This window comes from Stenella coeruleoalba (genome assembly GCF_951394435.1).
Source record: "Stenella coeruleoalba genome assembly, chromosome: 11".
Classification (NCBI taxonomy): Eukaryota; Metazoa; Chordata; class Mammalia; order Artiodactyla; family Delphinidae; genus Stenella; species Stenella coeruleoalba.
In genome coordinates this window covers 51,209,829-51,228,210 of record NC_137157.1, presented here as the reverse complement: position 1 = coordinate 51,228,210, position 18,382 = coordinate 51,209,829, and the positions used below count along the sequence as shown (strand labels likewise).

The window sequence follows — 18,382 nt, the reverse complement described above, 5'->3', positions numbered from 1 at the left end:
GGAGGCTCGGACAGCGGCGGCGGCGGCGGCGGCTCCCTGGCACTTTCATGAGCCCGCGGCGGACCCTCCCGCGCCCCCTCTCGCTCTGTGTTTGCCTCAGCCTCTGCCTGGCCGCGGTCGCGGCCCGGGAAGCCGCTCAGTCGGGTGAGTTTGGGGCTCCCTCCCCGCCCCGCCTCTGCCCTCAACGCCCGGACCCTGCCAAGTTGAGGTGTGACCCCGACCTCCGCTCCCCTGAGAGCGCAGGCAGCGCCCCTTTCAGCCTCCTGCGGGGAACCCCCCCCCCCCACCTCGTCTCCTGAGCCGAGGAGGGGCGCGGGCGGTGAGGGGCGGATGGAAGGAGGGCAGGGCTGGCTTCGCCCCCGCCGACGGGAGGCGTCTGGCAGCGTGGCTGACACCTTATCCCGTCCCGGGAGCGAACCTGAGCCCGAGGGAGGCTCTCGAGCGACGCGGGCGCCCGAGGGAGGGGCGGCCGGGGCAGGGACGCCGCCCCCACCTGGAGAGGGCGCGGGGCCCGCGGCAGGGGCCATCCCGGAGTCCCCTTCCCCGCGCGGGGCGGCCCCGCCGCCGCGGCCGCTCACATAACGGGCCTGGACGCGTGGGAACGGCCAGCCAGGCCCGCGCCTCCCGCCGCGCGTCCGGGAGGGGAGTGGGGCGTCCGGCGGCTGGGGGGGCAGCGGCGGGCGCGCGGAGACTAGGGGTGCACCCAGAGGCGCACCGCAGCCCGCGCCGCGGGGTCAGGCTCCCGCGGGCCCGGTAGGTGTCTAATAGGCCAAAACCGAGCAAAACCCCGAATTTTACAGGTACCAGTTTTGTTTTGTTTTTGAGCGGAAAAAAATGCATCCGAGTCTGGTTTGTTAAGTTTCACCCTGGACTATTTACAAGTATATGATCGAAAGGTGCCATTCCTGCCTTATTTGGTTTATATGCTCGTTTGATATAAGCTGTCAAATGGGGGTAATTTTGCAGTCTTAACAGGATGATTTTTAAAGATAGTTTTCTTTAAATCATGTGGAAAATATCAGTGTGGAATTTTTTTTAACATAAGATTACTATAAAAAGTAATTATTTCAAAGTACAAATGTAGAGTTTAAGATAAATGTGAAATTGCACGAACTTCTATATTTGTGATGAGTACCTAGTCATCTCACTTCTTAATTTTATCTGGAATGGAAGAACAGAAAATATAATTCCTCAGAGTTGAGATTTCTTAGGAAATTTTAGTTTGCTTTTGCCACCAATAGAGTAAACTGTCAAAATATGATATGGCTAACAACTAGGACTTTAAATTAGTTGAAAGCTGACTCTACTAAGCATAGATTATATTCAACACCCTCTGGTCTATCGCTTCATGTTTCCATTTGCATTGCTGGTGGCAAATAGATTTTTAAAAAATAGTTTTGTCTGTAAAATAATCTTCAGGATTCATGTAATTTATAAAATTGTCAATTCAGATTGATGGGAGATTTTTAAAATATTTAGTATTTATCGATGTTAATTTAAGTAATAATACCAATTTCATGTTTGCTTCTAATTAATATTGTTTTTCAAGAAGACCTACTTTTTAATGGATTTATATTTTAGGAGTTACTTTAGTAGCACTTCTTGGGGAACACAACAGGTTCTGTCTTAACATTTTTTCAGCAGTCTTCTAAAATATTCTGTGCTGAACGATGAAGGGTAGATTGTAACTGCCAGAGATTATCTGTTGTTTCTTCTTTTTGCCCTCCCTCAGTGATGTGTTGACTTACCTAATACTTGTGGTCAAGCAGCCCTTGAAGACCCAAATCCATAGTACTATGGCCCCTTGCCAGAAGTTTTGAAAACCAAGTTTATATTTGGACCATTTAAAGATTTATTCTTTTAATTTTGGTCCCAACTGACATATTAGTCTAATTTCTGGTGACTTTTATTAGGGCCCTATGTAAATGTCTGGATTTTTTTATATTAAAATAAGCATCTCTCTGCCATTGAGAATTTTGTCACAGTGCCTAAAGTGCCTGTCTGCCAAGGTTGCAAGCATACAACCATGTAGGTTCTGAATCAACACACAGTATTTTGGCTTTTCAAGGTGCTTGGTCTAATATCTTAACTGAAATGTTAACCCATTTGGTCAGAAATCTTTACCCTTTTGCTAAACTTAAGTAACAAGAATATCCAAAAAATATCTCAACAGTAGTTTTCATAGATTTTTCTAATACAATTTTTCTTTTATAATTAAAAATAAATTTTCAACCATTAGAGCAGCTTTAGGAAATAATGCTTTTTGATTCTGTCATAATCTGGTCACAGTCCCTTTGATTTTTTTTTTTTTTTTGTCCCTTTGATTTTTATCTCACCTGTGTTACTATAGTTAGGGATTTGGTTGATAAATTTGGTTTTGATATTTAGCTTCCTTCTCTGTAAAATGATGAAGTTGGACAGAGTCTCCATGTCCCTTCCACCTCTAGGATCCTGTAATATTGTTTTTGTTTATATAATCCTGCAGAGCCACCCACTACATTGGTTCAAACTTCTGATTGTCAACTCTGACTTGCTATACTTGTTTAACTGCTTTACTTGTAGTCAGATCTGATGGGTGCGGATCCAGCTTTGGGGAGACTGGATCTGTCTCAGGAAAGTCTTGATACCTGGCATATCACACAGATGCACACACCTGGACAGAGTTCCATGATATTAAGCTTCTGTTAACTTTTTTCCCCTTATCTAATAGCAGGAAGGGCTGGTTATGTCATAGGGTAAATAGTTAAGCCAAGCCCTAAGATGGTTTGATATTCAGTTTTGGATTTGGGTCTGGGCTAGGGATACCACTGGAGAGCACCCAAACTTTGTGTGGTTGGGTGCTAATTACTTGGGGCATTCCAGACGAAATGCCCTATATTCAGTTATGACCTTTTTCTCATGCCTTAGAGGAGACTGAATTGGACCTACCCATCGGGTTTATTCAGAATTAAATCGGCTTTGGGTAGGAGGGTAATCAGATAGCTATTTAATTTACTAGTTGTTAAGCATCTCTGGTTGCTGTACAATTATCTCAAGGCTTTACCTTGAATATTCCTATATTTTCTCCTTCCTGGGGATGATGGGTTTTCCCTTTAAAAATGCTCAGCATAGGGCTTCCCTGGTGGCGCTGTGGTTGAGAGTCCGCCTGCCGATGCAGGGGACACAGGTTCGTGCCCCGGTCCGCGAAGATCCCACATGCCGCGGAGCGGCTGGGCCCGTGAGCCATGGCCGCTGAGCCTGCGCGTCCGGAGCCTGTGCTCCGCAATGGGAGAGGCCGCAGCAGTGAGAGGCCCGCGCACAGCACACACACACAAAAAAGTGCTCAGCATAATCCTGTATCTCTGTTCACATATTTGTCTGTATAGCATACCAAAGTCATATTTATGGCTTTTAAGGAAATACAAATGAAAAGAAAGTATAGGAAAGGTAGATCAGTAATAAATCAACCAGTTGACCTTATGAAGGGTTTTGGTTATTGCCGCATTTAAGCTTCTGTTCCAAGTAACACAAATGAACTTGAACTAGTTTTAGGAAAAAGAAAGAAAGACAGGGATTTGATGGAAGCCAAATGCACGCAGACCTTATTAGGGACCAGGGACTGGAAAACCTGGAATTTTCTCTATCTCTAGTCTTTGCATTTCTTTGCCTCATTGTTCTCTGTTTGCTGACCTTTTTTTTTTTTTCCTTTTTTTCCTGTGTTCACTGTTGTATGTGGCTGCTCAGCAGCTGCTGGGTATTTAGGTGTCCCTCAGTTCCAAGCACAGGGAGAGACTAAATCAATAAGCCTTGACCCTGAATTCCTGAGAGAAAGAACCTGATAGACATAGCTTGGGTCACATGGATGATCTAGATTTTCTCTATGGTCTCGTCTAATTCTAGACTTCTTTGTCTAGAGACTACGCAAGGTGCGTAGTACAAAGTGCAAACATTTACATGGTTTGACTTTGCATTTTTCAATTTTATGTTATGGGGTTATTAGTTCTTAAAATGTGTGTATAATTTTCTCTTGGTTGCAATGTGTGCATAGAAGAGTGTGTCACCTTCAGTGGATCCTAAGATGTAGAGCTGTTCATTCATACTACTGCAGGAATGCTGAAGAGCCAGGCTCTGGGGAGTAAATTGAGTGTAGCACCACATTCAGGATTCAACGCATCTCAGGATCCAACTGAGTTGTGAATATCCTGTTTAATAACAACTGATCCATCCTGCAGATAATCATCTGCATATTTTCAGGAATTAATTGAAGTAAAACATAGGGTTTTTTTTTTTTTTTGCGGTACACGGGCCTCTCACTGCTGGGATCTTCCCTGCATCGGCAGGCGGACTCTCAACCACTGCGCCACCAGGGAAGCCCAAAACATAGTTTTAATTCATTAAAACTATGTAAGTGATCATTAGAGACTTTCAAAATAGTAATAGTTTAGGCACCCAGAGTTCATCAGGTTTTTTTTTTTCCCCTATTTCTCACACTTCTAGCATTTTCCACCTCTACCTTTCCTTTATCTGCTGCCTGGAATACCTTTCTGTCATAACCTGTTGAAGTCCTTATGGTCTCTGTTGCTTGGTATTTTGTGAAGCTTTCTGCATCTCTTAGAATTTCTCATTTCCTTATGCTTCTAAGACATTTTTACCTCTATTGGAGCACGGTTTTACCATCTTGCATTATAAAGTCCATATGTGTTCATATTCTTCACTGGACTGTAAGTTCTATGAGACCGATGAATCATCTCGAAGAACTCTGGTAGACTGTTAGCATCCATTGTCCCAGGTAAAATGCTTTCAACCTTTCAAATGTTCTGAAGCGTTTATGGCGTCCTGCTTGTCACTACCTTTTTCTTTTGACGTTGGAGCTCAGTCACACGGCTCTTCTTTGTTGGGGTTCTTGTCTGTTTTCTAGATTTTACAGGCTTTTCCATGAATATGCTAATTTCCTGTGTGAGAATCAACTATATAGAATGATAGGATGTTTTCCTATAAATTGAGATGGCGTGGGGAAGGAGAATATAGCAAACTCATGTGGAAGGAAATCAACTTTTGTCGAGTACCCAATATTTACCAGATCAGATTGGGCAGGTGTAGAAAATAATTGGAGCGTATATGAGGGGGAATAGTGGGAAAATAAAGTATAAAGATGGAAAATTAGGTTTGGCCTAGAACATGGAAGGCTTTTAATGCTGGGCTAGGAAATTTGGACTGGGTTAGTAAGCTATGAGATTGAAGTTTTCTTGATGCTGGAAATGTCATAATCAGAGTTGAATTATGGGATATATTATCTAATAATTCAGAGGATGAATTGAATTGGGAAAGAAACAATTGGACTAATAAAGAAAAGTTATAAGGGTTTTTGTTAGAGAATGAAGACGTAAACTAGGGTAGTGACAATAGGATTGGAGAAGTATTGCTGAAGCAAATTAGACAGAGAGAAACAGTTAATTGGATGTGGGGAAAGAGAGGGATGAATAAAAGGTGATGGTAAGATGTTAAGCCTGGGTGATTAGGAGAAGTGAACTCAGAGCAGGTTTATAGGTGGGGGTAAAAAGTAAGTTGTGTTTTAGATCTACTGCATTTGAGGCACTGGAAGAATATGCATGTGGAGATGTGTGGTGGAATTAGAAATGTGAGGCTGTAACTGGAGAGATTGGAGCTGGAGATAAAACGTGTGTGAGTAAGGGAGGTTAAAAATAAAGGGGAGAAGAAGAATTTGTCAACTGGAGTAAGAGCAAGGGCACAGGAAAAGTATCATAAAGAAGATACAGTTTGGTCTGGCTTTGAAAGATGCCCAGGTAGTACATGGCGTTCTGTCCATGATCTTTCCTTGTTTAGGGGACACCGCATTTACTCCCTCCACAGTTAGTGCCTGGGAAACACTGGACAAAGGGTGCTGCAGCCAGAATGACCTTCCTAACCTGCAGAATTGTTGCTACTACTTCTTTGTTTAACCCCCTCCCGTGGCTTCTTAAGGTAAGGGACTAACTCCTTAAAAGTCTTCATCATCACCAAGCTCCTCTGTGCTCTGGGCCTCCTACAAGTTGTTCAGTTGGCCTTGAACACACATTCTGCTCAGTCTCCTCCCCGTTCCTCCCTTTACGTTCCCCAAGAATGTGAAGCAGATACGATTCCCACCAGGAGGAGGACTCTTTGGCTCTTTTTGTCCTTTATGGGCAGTTTTTATTGCCATGGTCAGGTTCTTATCCATACAATAATTATTGACCATTTCCTAATCTATAATAAAATAATTTATAATAAATCACATCCCTCCCCCTTTCTTACAGAATGCTTTGCTTCTCTTATCTCTTCAAGTGTCACCTGCAAGGTTCTTGCACTTGAATTGGCCACCCTGGCCACAGTACCCTGACTCTGATGCTTGGCTGTGGTAGCCTGGAGCAGCATTGTGACCTGGCATTTGTATAATCGGGTTGCCCAGCTGTGTGCTGATTTGGAAGCAGCGAGACGATTTCTTGTACCTGACTTTCTGAAGGAAAGGAATTTATTGGGTTGGCCAAAAGGTTCGTTCGTTTTTTTCTGTAAGATGGCTCTAGTAGCACTTAGTTGTCTTCAACTTCATTCGAAACAATTTTGTTAGAGTGTATGTGACAGCTGTCATTATCAACGTGCATTTTAAAAAAGACATCAAAATTGGTGAATTTTTTGTGTAGCCATTTTAATATTGAAAATGGAAAAACAACATTTTTGGCATATTATGGTTTATTATTTCAAGAAAGGTAAAAACGCAACTGAAATGCAGAAAAAGATTTGTGCAGTGTATGGAGAAGGTGCTGTGACTGATGGAACGCATCAAAAGTGGTTTGCAAAGTTTTGTGCTGGAGATTTCTCTCTGGACGATACTCCACCGTCAGGTAGGCCAGCTGAAATTGATAGCGAGCGGATCGAAACAATAAGTGAGAACAATCAATGTTATACCATGCAAGAGATAGTTGACATACTCAAAATACCCAAATCAAGCACTGAAAATCATTTGCACCAGCTTGGTTATGTTAATCGCTTTGATGTTTGGGTTCCACATAAGTTAAGTGAAAAAAACCCTTCTTGACCATATTTTCACATGAGTCTCCACTTAAACATAATGAAAATGTTCCCTTTTTAAAACGAATTGTGACGGGCAATGAAAAGTGGATACTGTACAATAATGTGGAATGGAAGAGATCGTGGGGCAGGCGAAATGAACCACCACCAACCACACCAAAGGCCAGTCTTCATCCAAAGAATATGATATTGTGTATATGGTGGGATTGGAAGGGAGTCCTCTATCATGAGCTCCTTCCAGAAAACCAAACGATTAATTCCAACTGCTCCCAGTTAGACCAACTGAAAGCAGCACTCAGTGAAAAGTGGCCAGAATTAGTCAACAGAAAATGCATAATCTTCCATCAGGATAACACAAGACCACATGTTTCTTTGATGACTAAGCAAAAACTGTTACAGCTTAGCTGGGAAGTTCTGACTCATCCGCCTATTCACCAGACATTGCACCTTCGGATTTCCATTTATTTCAGTCTTTACAAAATTCTCTTAATGGAAAAAATTTCAATTCCCTGGAGTACTGTAAAAGGCACCTGGAACAGTTCTTTGCTCAAAAAGATAAAAAGTTTTAGGAAGATGGATTACGAAGTTGCCTGAAAAATGGCAGAAGGTAGTGGAACAAAAGGATGAATACATTGTTCAATAAAGTTCTTGGTGAAAATGAAAAATGAGGCTCTTATTTTTACTTAAAAACCGAAGGCACTTTTTGGTCAACCCAATACTTCATTGAGAGGACTTATTTGCACCGACTGTAAATAAAGGTTTGTAAATTATGGAGATGACTGCAGGTGAAATAGAGAAACACTTCTGGTAGAGGAAATGTGTTCTCAGGGCCTAGCTTCCTGACCAACGGTCTATCCTGGTTCTAAGTTTCTAAAAATAGTACATTGTTCCTAATGCTCGTCTAAAGTGACATGTTTATGTTCAATATACAGGATTAAGAGTAATTTCTAACTCATTTCAAAAAAGGGGACCCTCCCATGTGCTAGTAGTTGTGCTTTTAGTAGCTGTTGACTGAGAAAATACTAGCAAAAATCCACTGTAAAAATTTGAGTTTTTTTTTTAATATAAAAGCATTATCATATGTTTGGAAAGTACACATATGTGGAAATTATGACTCACAGAGTCTATAGACAACACTTGATTTCTTGCTTTGTGGATCCTCTCAGGGAGGTTCTGGTCTCAACCTTCTGCAACTCCTTGTCGTCTCCCTTTAGAGCGTGGGGGAGACTTTTGTTTGAAAATTTGAGCTGTAGCTGAACTTTTGCAATGACAGGAAAACTTCTCAACATCTTCTTTCAACAGCAATTGCCTGTTTTATGCCAGGCAATGTACTTTATGCTAAGGCCTGGCTATTATGTAGTCTCAGGGATTAGTACATGAACACTTTTCAAAAATTATATTTTCAGGTATATAAGCATCATTTTTAGGGCTATCGTGCTATTATAAAGGTGAAAATTAGTAGATGATTTGCATGCAAGTACATATCTTCTGCAGTCTCTGTTATGGCCATGGAATAACTATCTTCTATTACTATAAATTACACAGTGAATTTTTATGGTTTGTTGGGTCAGTTATTTTATTTAAAGGCAAAAACAAAAATCTATAGTGACTATTGTAGGTAGATACTTCTTTTATCTTAGATTACTAGTGTGAAGTAAGGAAAGGTAGGGCCATGTCTCCCAGTACACAGTACAAGAGAATAGATAGGACAGTGGGTGAGGGGCCACAAGTGGTCTTGGAGCTCTAGGCTGACAGTTGTTAAGCGTGAAAAAGAAAAAGTGCATGCATCGTTGTCCTTGTTCCTGATTTCTTGTGTGTGAATATGCCTTCTAGTCAGATCACCCTAAGGGGCCGGGAAGAGGATGGGGGCGGGGGTGAAGGCAGAGGGTGTTTACCTATGTGCAGAATCAGTTGAAAAATTGCAGACTCATTAGCATATCTGCATTCTTGTGTATATGTTCATGTCACAGGGGAGTCAGCATAGTCACTGGATAGCGACTTGGAAGACTGGGTTTCCTAGTCCTGCTCTTGCCTAAGGCATTTTAACTCTGTGCCTCAGTTCTCACATCTGCAAATTGAACGAATTCAGATGGGCAATACCTGATGTTCCTTTTGCATTCTATAATTCTATAGAATGATTCTATAATTCTATAGAATGATTCTATAATCTCTGGGTTGTCTAAAAGTCTTCAAGTACCTTTCATAATTTTTAATGGAAGTGACATGATTAATAAATTATGCAAAATTGTGTTCTCTTGTTATGTTTGGTTCAAGCTGTTTATTTTGTGGAACTAAATATAAAGGTTATTCTGAGACTAAGATCCTATATTTGAACCTTGTAGCCTAGTGTAATTTGATCCATAAGCAAAGTTACATAACCCTTTTAAAGATTCAGTATTGATTTAGAGGATAGGTTACAATGTATTAGAAGCATCATATTAGCTATCCCATCTAAAGTAATGGCATTAAGCAGGAGAAATTATGTTGGTTGTTCTAAATGTACAGCCAAGCATTGCTTAATTAGGCGTGGTGACACATCTCAGATGGGGAAAGTCCTCTTTTATCAGGGTACACTGCCAGTGGAATTTGCCTTTGACCATCCTAGAAATATATTTAACTCTTAAAACTAGTTAATTTGGTCTTATCATTAAAGAAGAAAATCTCTTCCCTTTAGCTTTAAAGAAAAAAAACTTTACTAATTTGAGAGGTTAAAAAAAGTTTTCTCTTGCCTTTAAAATGTATTAGTAAGTTTTTCCCTTTTTATTATAAAATATTTCACCCACACAAAAAGAATACATAACGCCTATGCAAGGTATGAAGAATAATTTCCAAAAGTCTGGGTACCCCCACTCAGCTTCAGGAATGGCATGTTGAAGCTGTGACCTTCACCAGTCCTATCTTCCCTTTACTTAGAAGTACTCACAGTCATGCATTTTGTGATTATCACTTAACACAAATGATAACTGATAAGCTCTTCCTTTCTTTATAGGTTCACCATAGATGTAGCCCTACATATTTTATTGTTTAGTTTTGCATGTTTTGGAACACTACATAAATGGTATTATCTGCTGTATAACTTCCATAAGCTCTTGCTGATAAGCTCTTGCTTTTTCCCCCCATGACATTATATTTGTATTATCCATATTGGTGTATATAACTCAATTTTTTTTAGAGATTAGCATTTCTTTTATTATCTATATGTTTTTCTACTTTTTATTTATTTCTGCTCCTTGCACATTTATCTGTTAGGGTTCTTGTATTTTCCAGTGGATCAAATCTTTGTATTTTCTCCCATTGGTTTTATGCTTCATTATCCATATATCAAATAATAATAATAATGATAATAAATAGCAAATACAAACAAATGTTACTATGTGCCAGGCACTAGTTTAAGTATTTACTGTTTACATATATTAACTCATTTAATGCTCGTGGTAGCTTTATCAAGGATGTACAATATTATTATGATAGTTCATATATTAAGGTTAGTACCTGAGGCATTCCATCATTTGAATCCAGGCAGCCTGGCTCCAGAGTCCGTGCTCTTCATCATTACACTATTCTGACTCACTCCTTATATAGCCGTTTCTTTTGATTACATTTTTTCCCATTTAACTTTTTAAGGTGTTAAAATGTTTCTGTGACATTTCAAAAAGAATGACCATAGTGTGATGTTCAGATTGGTTCTCCTGTACAATACCAGTTGCTTAAAGTCATGCCAGTTTAATTTGTGTCATGGTTAGACCATGACTTTTTTATACAGGTGTGGTTTTTTCCCCCCATTTTCTGGGATTTATTATTGCTTTTTTTTTTTCTTTTTTCTAATTAGAAGAAAAAAAGTATGTCTTCTTCATTATCCTTCTAAAATCTTTCAGTTTTTTACTTTTGGTGTGTGGTTTGGAATTGATTCCATTGGTTCCTTATGCTAATTTGGGCCAGTTTCTTCATATTTAGACAATGACATCCTCTTTTAAAAAATACGTGAGTGACCTTATATGAATCACTTAATCTTCCTGAGCCTTGGATTTCCCAACTAAGCTGTTTTGTTAGGTATGATTATTTTAGTAATCAGACATATGTGACTTCCTGTGTGTGTGATATAACCAAATGTGAAATAACCAAGAGAGATCATGTAGGAAAATAATTAAAGGGAAGTTCTTGATAGTGATTAGAAATTGCTGATTTTCCCCAACCCCTTAAATTACAGAGCAAAAAACTTTGGCATAGAGAGAGAAAATCCCTTTGTATCCTTACTTTCTTGGTATAGCTGTAATTTTTTCCTATATTGATTAATTTCCTAATTAATTAAATTTTCTCTTACATTCAGTTACTTCACAATTTTTTAAGGTTTTCCTAAACTCTTGGATAATCTCCTAATATCCCTCATTTAAATATGCTCAAATTTCTCTCATCTTAAAAAACAAACAAAAAGCCTACTCAGCCTGTCATCCTCTGTGACAAAGTTGTTTTACAAGTTGTTCACATCCTTGCTGTCACTCTTTTTCTGTCATCCATCCAAAAATATGTATTGAGTTAGATATATGATCTTAGGCAAATTAATTAAGTCATCTGTGCCTCAGTTTCTTCACTTGCAGAATGGGGATAGTAGTGTTCCTACCACATGGACTGTTGTAATCGTTAGATGAGATAGCATATGTGAGTCACTTAGCACAGAGTCTTCCACAGAGTTCATTCACAGTAAACGTTAGCTAGCAACTTCATCATCACCATCCTAGTCTCATCATTGTCATTGTCGTTCTGGAACAACACTCTCCTTGACCTCTGCCTTCTTTGGCCACTGCTCCTTCATCTTCTTTACTAGTTCTTTCTCTTCTAGCTCACCTCCAAATGTGGAGGTTCCTCAGGGCTCTGACATTTTCTTTTCTCATTTTACACATTTTCTTAGGCAATCTTATTTACTCCATGGCTTCAGTTCCATTTGATAAATTAACTCCCCCCAAATTTACCGACAACCTAGTTCTGTACCTAAGCTACAGTCCTATATATCCACTTTCTTCTATAGCATCTCCATTTGGTTGCTTGTGTGTACCTTCAACATGTTCAAAACTTATTATTATTTTTTTTGCCCACGCTTAAGTCTCCCACCTTGTTCCCTAGCTTAGTAAATGGTATTGTTAAGTGCCCAGTTCCTTGAGCCAGAACTGGAGTCCTCTTAATTTTTTTTCCCTGTCTCATGCCCTGTATGAATCGTTTGCCTAGATTTCTACAGTAGCTTCCCAGTTAGTCTCATTACCTCTGTTCTGATGCCACCCCCATCCATTTTCCACCTTTTAGTCATGGCAGTCTTTTAAATTCAAAGATCTGATCATGTTACTCTCCTTCGATTACTTCTCTTTCTTTTTAGGATGAAGTTCCAAATTCTTATAATAGCTTCAAGATTTGCTTCTGCCTACCTCGTCAGCCTCGTCATCTCCCCCATCTGTTCCTCACTTACACCTTCCAGCCACCCTGCTCTACTTTCATAACCTTCAGTGGGTTACACACACTCTTATCTCAGGGCTACTGCTCATCTTTTTCTTTGTCTGGTACACTTCTTTCCTCATTCTTAATCTGAGCAACACATTCTTATCCTTTATTCTTAGTTTAAATATTACTACCTGCAGGAAGGCTTTCTTATGCCTCCCAAACTAGACTACTTCCCTCTGTTATATAGGATCTTTATTCCCTTTCTGCTTCTCCATACTAGCTAATACTATCATTCTTACAAAAATGTCAGCTTCATGGTGGCAGGGACCATGGCATCTTATTTCTCACTTTGTTCCCAGCATCTGTTTGTTAAGTAGAGTAAGAGATGGATACATACAGCGTGGGCTTGCCCAGTTTCGGGAGTGAGAGGCTTCTAGCTGAGTTTGTTGTGTTTTTCTTAATCTTTCAAGGTGATAAAAGGGGAGAAGAGAAAAGTTTAGGTTTACCATAGTTTAACTTTCAGACTTCAGGGGCCTCAGGTAGAGAGGAGGGAAGCAGCATCAGAACTGGAGGTGGCTCTAGCAAGAAGCATTGCCTTAGGGTTGAAGTTTCTTTTCTCTAATTAGGGTGACATCAGAAATTCCAGGCAGTGCCCCGAGTATTTCCCAGTTTTGACTGTCTTTTTCAAAAGTCAACCTTGACAGTGCTTCCCAAATCCTTGGTGCGCTAGGCTTGAGCATCGCCACAGTACCCCTGCTTAGTGTGGCTTTCAGTGTCAGAAGTGCTTGCTGCAGTGACCTATGGGATCTAGACATACATACCCTGTGCCCATTACCAAGCTCTCCATACCTTTGACCTACCTGTTCTCTTGACTTGGCTCCTCCTATTTAGAATCCTGGATTCTCTTTCACTAACTTGCAGGAACAGTGTTTGCACATGGACGAGTTGGGAGTTGGCCTTTTCTTCAACACATCCTCTGTACTTTATCTTGCACAAGTTTATCCTATTTTAGTTCCCAGGGCTGATATATATATATAGATTTCCTCTATTTTTATATTCTATTTACCATTTCAGTGGGAACTGGTAGGAATCTGATTAAGGGAGAACATGAGTGTGTTCTCTCTTAAAAGATATTTATTCTTGTTGCCACTTTTGTCTGTGTGTGTGTGTGCACCTGCGCGTGCACATGTATGTATGCATGTATGCAGTCTCTCTTTTTCTTTCTGCTTCTTTTCTTTTTGATCCCACTATACCATTTATTTGTTTTGTAACTATATGAGAGTCATTTTTCAGTAGGTGCATTTAAATCATTTATATTTTATGTTATCAGGGACATATATATTTTTAAATTTATTTTTAAATTTTTGGCTGTGTTGGGTCTTTGTTGCTGCGCACGGGCTTTCTCTAGTTGTGGCGAGCGGGGGCTGCTCTTCATTGAGGTGCAAGGGCTTCTCATTGCAGTGGCTTCTCTTGTTGCAGAGCACGGGCTCTAGGTGCGCGGGCTTCAGTAGTTGTGGCACGCGGGCTCAGTAGTTGTGGTGCACGGGCTTATTAGTTGCTCCGCGGCATGTGGGATCGTCCCAGAACAGGAATCGAACCCATGTCCCCAGCATTGGCAGGCAGATTCTTAACCACTGCGCTACCAGGGAAGTCCCGATCATGGACATATTTGATGACACTCTTTGTCCTGCTGTTTTATCCCTTTTTTATGATCTTTTCCCCTTGGTTTTCAACCTTTGGCATATGGTTTCCATGTTTTATTTACTTTTATCTTTCATAGGGATTGAAACAGTGACATCATATTTTAGGTTCCACGGCCTTGAACAAGTGTTTAAAAATATCATTAAACCTGAACTAATCTAGTCATCAAATTAAAAAAAGTAAGATTCAACAGCGCTTTGCCCTTCTCTGCAGGAAGAATTTTGGATTCTTTCATTTTATTTTTTTCCCACTCTGCTTTTGTTAACTAAAGTGGGACCTGTAGATCTACATGATTGTTGCTGAATTGTTATTTTTATATTATATGTTCACTCTTTTAAGGACTGTTTTTATCTTTTTCATTTAATTATGTAATAACATCTACTGCATTCAGCGATTATGACCATACCTTTGATACCTTAACTTCATCATTCTTAAGGATATTTTGATTCATGTGCCATTTGGCTAGAGTCTATCCAAGAGTTGATGTCTTTCTTGAGCTCTCCTGTTACCTGAGGGAAATACAGAATGTTGTATAACATGTTACCTTTCCCTTGCAAAAAAATATTTAATTGAATCCAAAAAAGCATAATTAGGAGGCTAGAAAATGCTTATAGAATAATCTGAATGCAAATAGTACTGTAATTATAGAATATAAAATGTTGCTAGCATTCCCTATGGAAGAAGTACCTGGGAACAATGGAAGTTACCGACACTCAGATGACAAATCAAAGGCATTGGTGGTTCAGTGGTAGAATTCTTGCCTCCCAGATGACAAATCAATATCAGTTACAAGGTTACTACTGGGAATTCGGTACCTCTAAAGTTCTAGATAATTCTCAGGATCATGATGCAAAATTAGTTATAAGTCCTAGAATAGTTTTATCTTTGAGTAAGAGTGAATGATATTGGCAGTTTTAATTGAATTACAACAGTATTTTATAACTGCTATTGATATGTTCAAATTAGAGTTGACCAAAGTTTACTTTGTCAGATTCCTGTTTTATTAGTACATTTGCCTCATGCATGCATAAATTTATATCACTCTATATAATTGACTGAAACAGTTGGTTGCAAAACTTGAAATTGTTCCTTTTTGCCAAAGATAATGATTTTTTGACAATCACTAAAACATAATTACTGAAATAGAAAAATCAATCTTAAATTAATCTTACCTGAGTTGTCTGTTATACAATCACCTCATTCTTACCCTGCCCAAAATGGAACTAATTAAACCCTCCAACCCAGACACACACGAACGCATGCACACTCATGCAAACACGCACACATGCATACACTCTCATTCTCTATCTGTATCTCTACATGGTATCTCAGACCTCCTCTGCTTTTCCTTCTCAGTAAGGGAAGTAAAATTCACTGAGCAGCCTGCTAGTTATCTCACTTAATCCTTCCAAAACTTAGTGAAATAAGTGCTATGGTCTACATTATGCAGGTTAGGAATCAGAGACAAGAAACTAATTTGCTCAGGATTTATCAGCTAGTTAAGTGATAGAGTCAGAAGTTAAACCCAGTTCTGACTCTTTCCTGTATACTGCACTTCCTGGGTATAGGATAGGACTCTAGTCCTGGGCAAACTAGGACATTATGAACAGAGATGGGGGAAAACAGAGGAAGTGACATGTTTGGTACGCGGGCCTCTCACCGTTGTGGCCTCTCCTGCTGCAGAGCACAGGCTCCGGACGCGCAGGCCCAGCGGCCATGGCTCACGGGCCCAGCCACTCCATGGCACGTGGGATCCTCCTGGACCGGGGCACAAACCCGTGTCCCCTGCATTGGCAGGCGGACTCCCAACCACTGCGCTACCAGGGAAGCCCGGAAGTGACATTTGAGTTCAGTTCTATGAAAGCATTTATTGAGGCTTTATTTTACAGAAGTGAATACCTCTGGCTGCTCTCAAGGAGTTTTTAGGAGAAGCATATCTATCTATCTATCTATCTATCTATCTATCTATCTATCTATCTATCTATCTATATCTAAAATTCTAACGTGCAGTAATAGATAAATAATAGAGGTACTGAAGTAGGAAGTAGTATAGAGGTAGAATTGATTCATTTTCTAATGGAAGGGTTGGGGAGACGGGTGAGAAGAATAGCTGTGAAAAAAATTTTCCCAGAGGAGATGATATCTAAACTGGGTCTTGAAGTTTAAAAATGAAGATTTCATTCTTTATGTGGTATGAAAAATATGGGTGATATGGTAAGGGTGGAAAAGGTGTGTGGGAAACAATAGTTGACTGTTATCAGAAGAGAATCTTCATTCATTCATTCAACAAACACATATTGAATACTTATTAGAGGTTAGGCACCTGGTGAGGTACTAGAGATAAAGTAAAGGACAAGAGAGTTAATGGATTGTACCACTGTGTACCAGGGAGTGTTGGGGACTGAAGTTAAGATAGGAAAAGAAATGAATCTGATAGGTTCTTTCCCCATAGGTGTTAATGAGCCATGGAAGTACATGAAGCAGTGTTCTGACATGGTCAGAGCGAGTATACATCACTTCTGTAGCAGTATGGAGACTGGCTGTGAGGGGAGTCAGGGTAGAGGCAGGAAGACCAGTAAGAGGCCATTACTATATTCTAGATGAGAGATGAAAAGAAAAGGATGTATTTGAGCAATATCTTGGAAATAAGATTGACAGCACTTGGTGTTAATTAAGTATGAAAGATTAAAATAGAAAATAATTGAGGATGACTCCCAGATTCGGGGTTTAGTGGTTGTGTAGAATGGAAGTACTTTCTGACAGGATCAGGAATACAGAAAGAATAATAAATTGGTGAAGAAAGAAAAAAAATTGAGTTTTGGATGTGATGAATAGTTTGAGGTGCACATGAAATACCTAAATTCTTTTTAAAACATGATTTAATCATCTAAAATTAATGAAGAAAACCATTGAGGACAAAGTAGAAACAACATTAGGCAAAGTAATTTATTTCTTTCACTTTATGATCTCATTCAGGGCTTCTCCTTTCTCCCAAGTTCAACATGGTGTTAAAAGATAGTTGATAGAGGCCATTAAGATTTACTTTTCAGTGGAATAGAAGGACTACATTTTCATAAAACTTCTCCTTTATCTGCTTTATCAGATACAAGCTACGAGGCATACCTCAATTTTCATGAGAAAATTCTTACTTTCTGCAATAGAAAGTAAACTTGGAGGGGAAGGATGCTGAAATTCTGATACAAAAGCAAATATTTATTTGCAGTTTCCAGTGCTAAAGCTTTCTATTCCTGGAATGGTGGCAGAGTTCTAACTTAAAATATTTGAAGCATGACTTACAGATACCTATTTTTAGGGCTTATATTCAACTCATTAAAAACAGTTTTTTAGTGATCGATATAGATAACTGTAGTTTATAGTCGCAGGCATAGGGCAGGATTTGTTCAGCCTGCATTAGCAAGTTTTTCTTTAGATGAAATGGTCCATTGAGGCACTGCATCTTTTTTAGCACGTCTAAGCTTTTTTTTTTTGGCACATGGTTCTTGATACAAGGGAACTTAAGGTGAAAAGCAACAGCCTCCAACTCTATCCCTTCTTATCTTCACCTCACTCCTGTGAAAATCATTCTTCTGGTAGTATTTCTTGATTCATCAATTTCAGATAATATCCAGTTATGAAAAATAAGGATTTATCTGCTCTTTCTTCTCCATTTTGTCTACCCTTGTTTATTGTTTTGTTGATTTTTAAAATTCCCTTATTGTTCACTTTTGTAACATTAAATAATATATTTGCTCATGAACTTTTGATAGGCTACATGACAAGCTGTTGTGACAAAAAGATTCCAAGTAGAGTGACTGACATAAGTAGAAGTTTATTTTTCTCCTCCATGATAGCCTAAGGTAGGTAATAGCCTAAGGTTGAGTTGGTGAGTAAGTAGCTTTGCTTCATGATCTGTTAAGTCTGCTTTTCTCAAGTAGCTTCCATCCCAGTGTCCAAGTGCGCTGTTGCAGTTTTTGCCATTTCCCAGGGGAAAGAGGAAGTCTAAAGCAAGTAACTTTGTCTTTAAAGGAGGTGACTTAGAAGATCACACATCATTCCACTGGCTAGAACGTAGTATCATATTCACAATTAGCTGCAAAGGAGGCAGAGAAATGTAGCTCTATGTTCAGCTAAAATTTCAGAGCGTTGTATTACTAATATGGAGAAGGAAGAATGGATTCTAAGGGTCCAGTTAGCATTTTGCAGTCTAGTT

General features: G+C 39.5%; 2 protein-coding genes across 4 annotated transcripts in view; both read left to right on the top strand.

Annotated features, from left to right (window-relative positions):
- The window catches only part of MSRB3 (methionine sulfoxide reductase B3), a 164,274-nt gene that overhangs the window by 146 nt on the left and 145,746 nt on the right, over window positions 1–18,382 (top strand). Inside the window, 2 exon segments of the mRNA XM_079938328.1 lie at window positions 3–49; window positions 52–144. Coding sequence (XP_079794454.1) covers window positions 3–49; window positions 52–144 — 140 coding nt within the window.
- The window catches only part of LEMD3 (LEM domain containing 3), a 144,943-nt gene that overhangs the window by 95,367 nt on the left and 31,194 nt on the right, over window positions 1–18,382 (top strand). Inside the window, exon 14 of one of the 3 annotated variants that reach the window (XR_013830657.1) lies at window positions 5,851–5,956. The exons of the other annotated variants lie outside the window; for them this stretch is intronic. The gene's annotated coding sequence lies outside the window, so the exon portion shown is untranslated. Of the gene's footprint in view, window positions 1–5,850; window positions 5,957–18,382 lie in introns of those variants that run through there. 3 annotated transcript variants of the gene reach the window in all.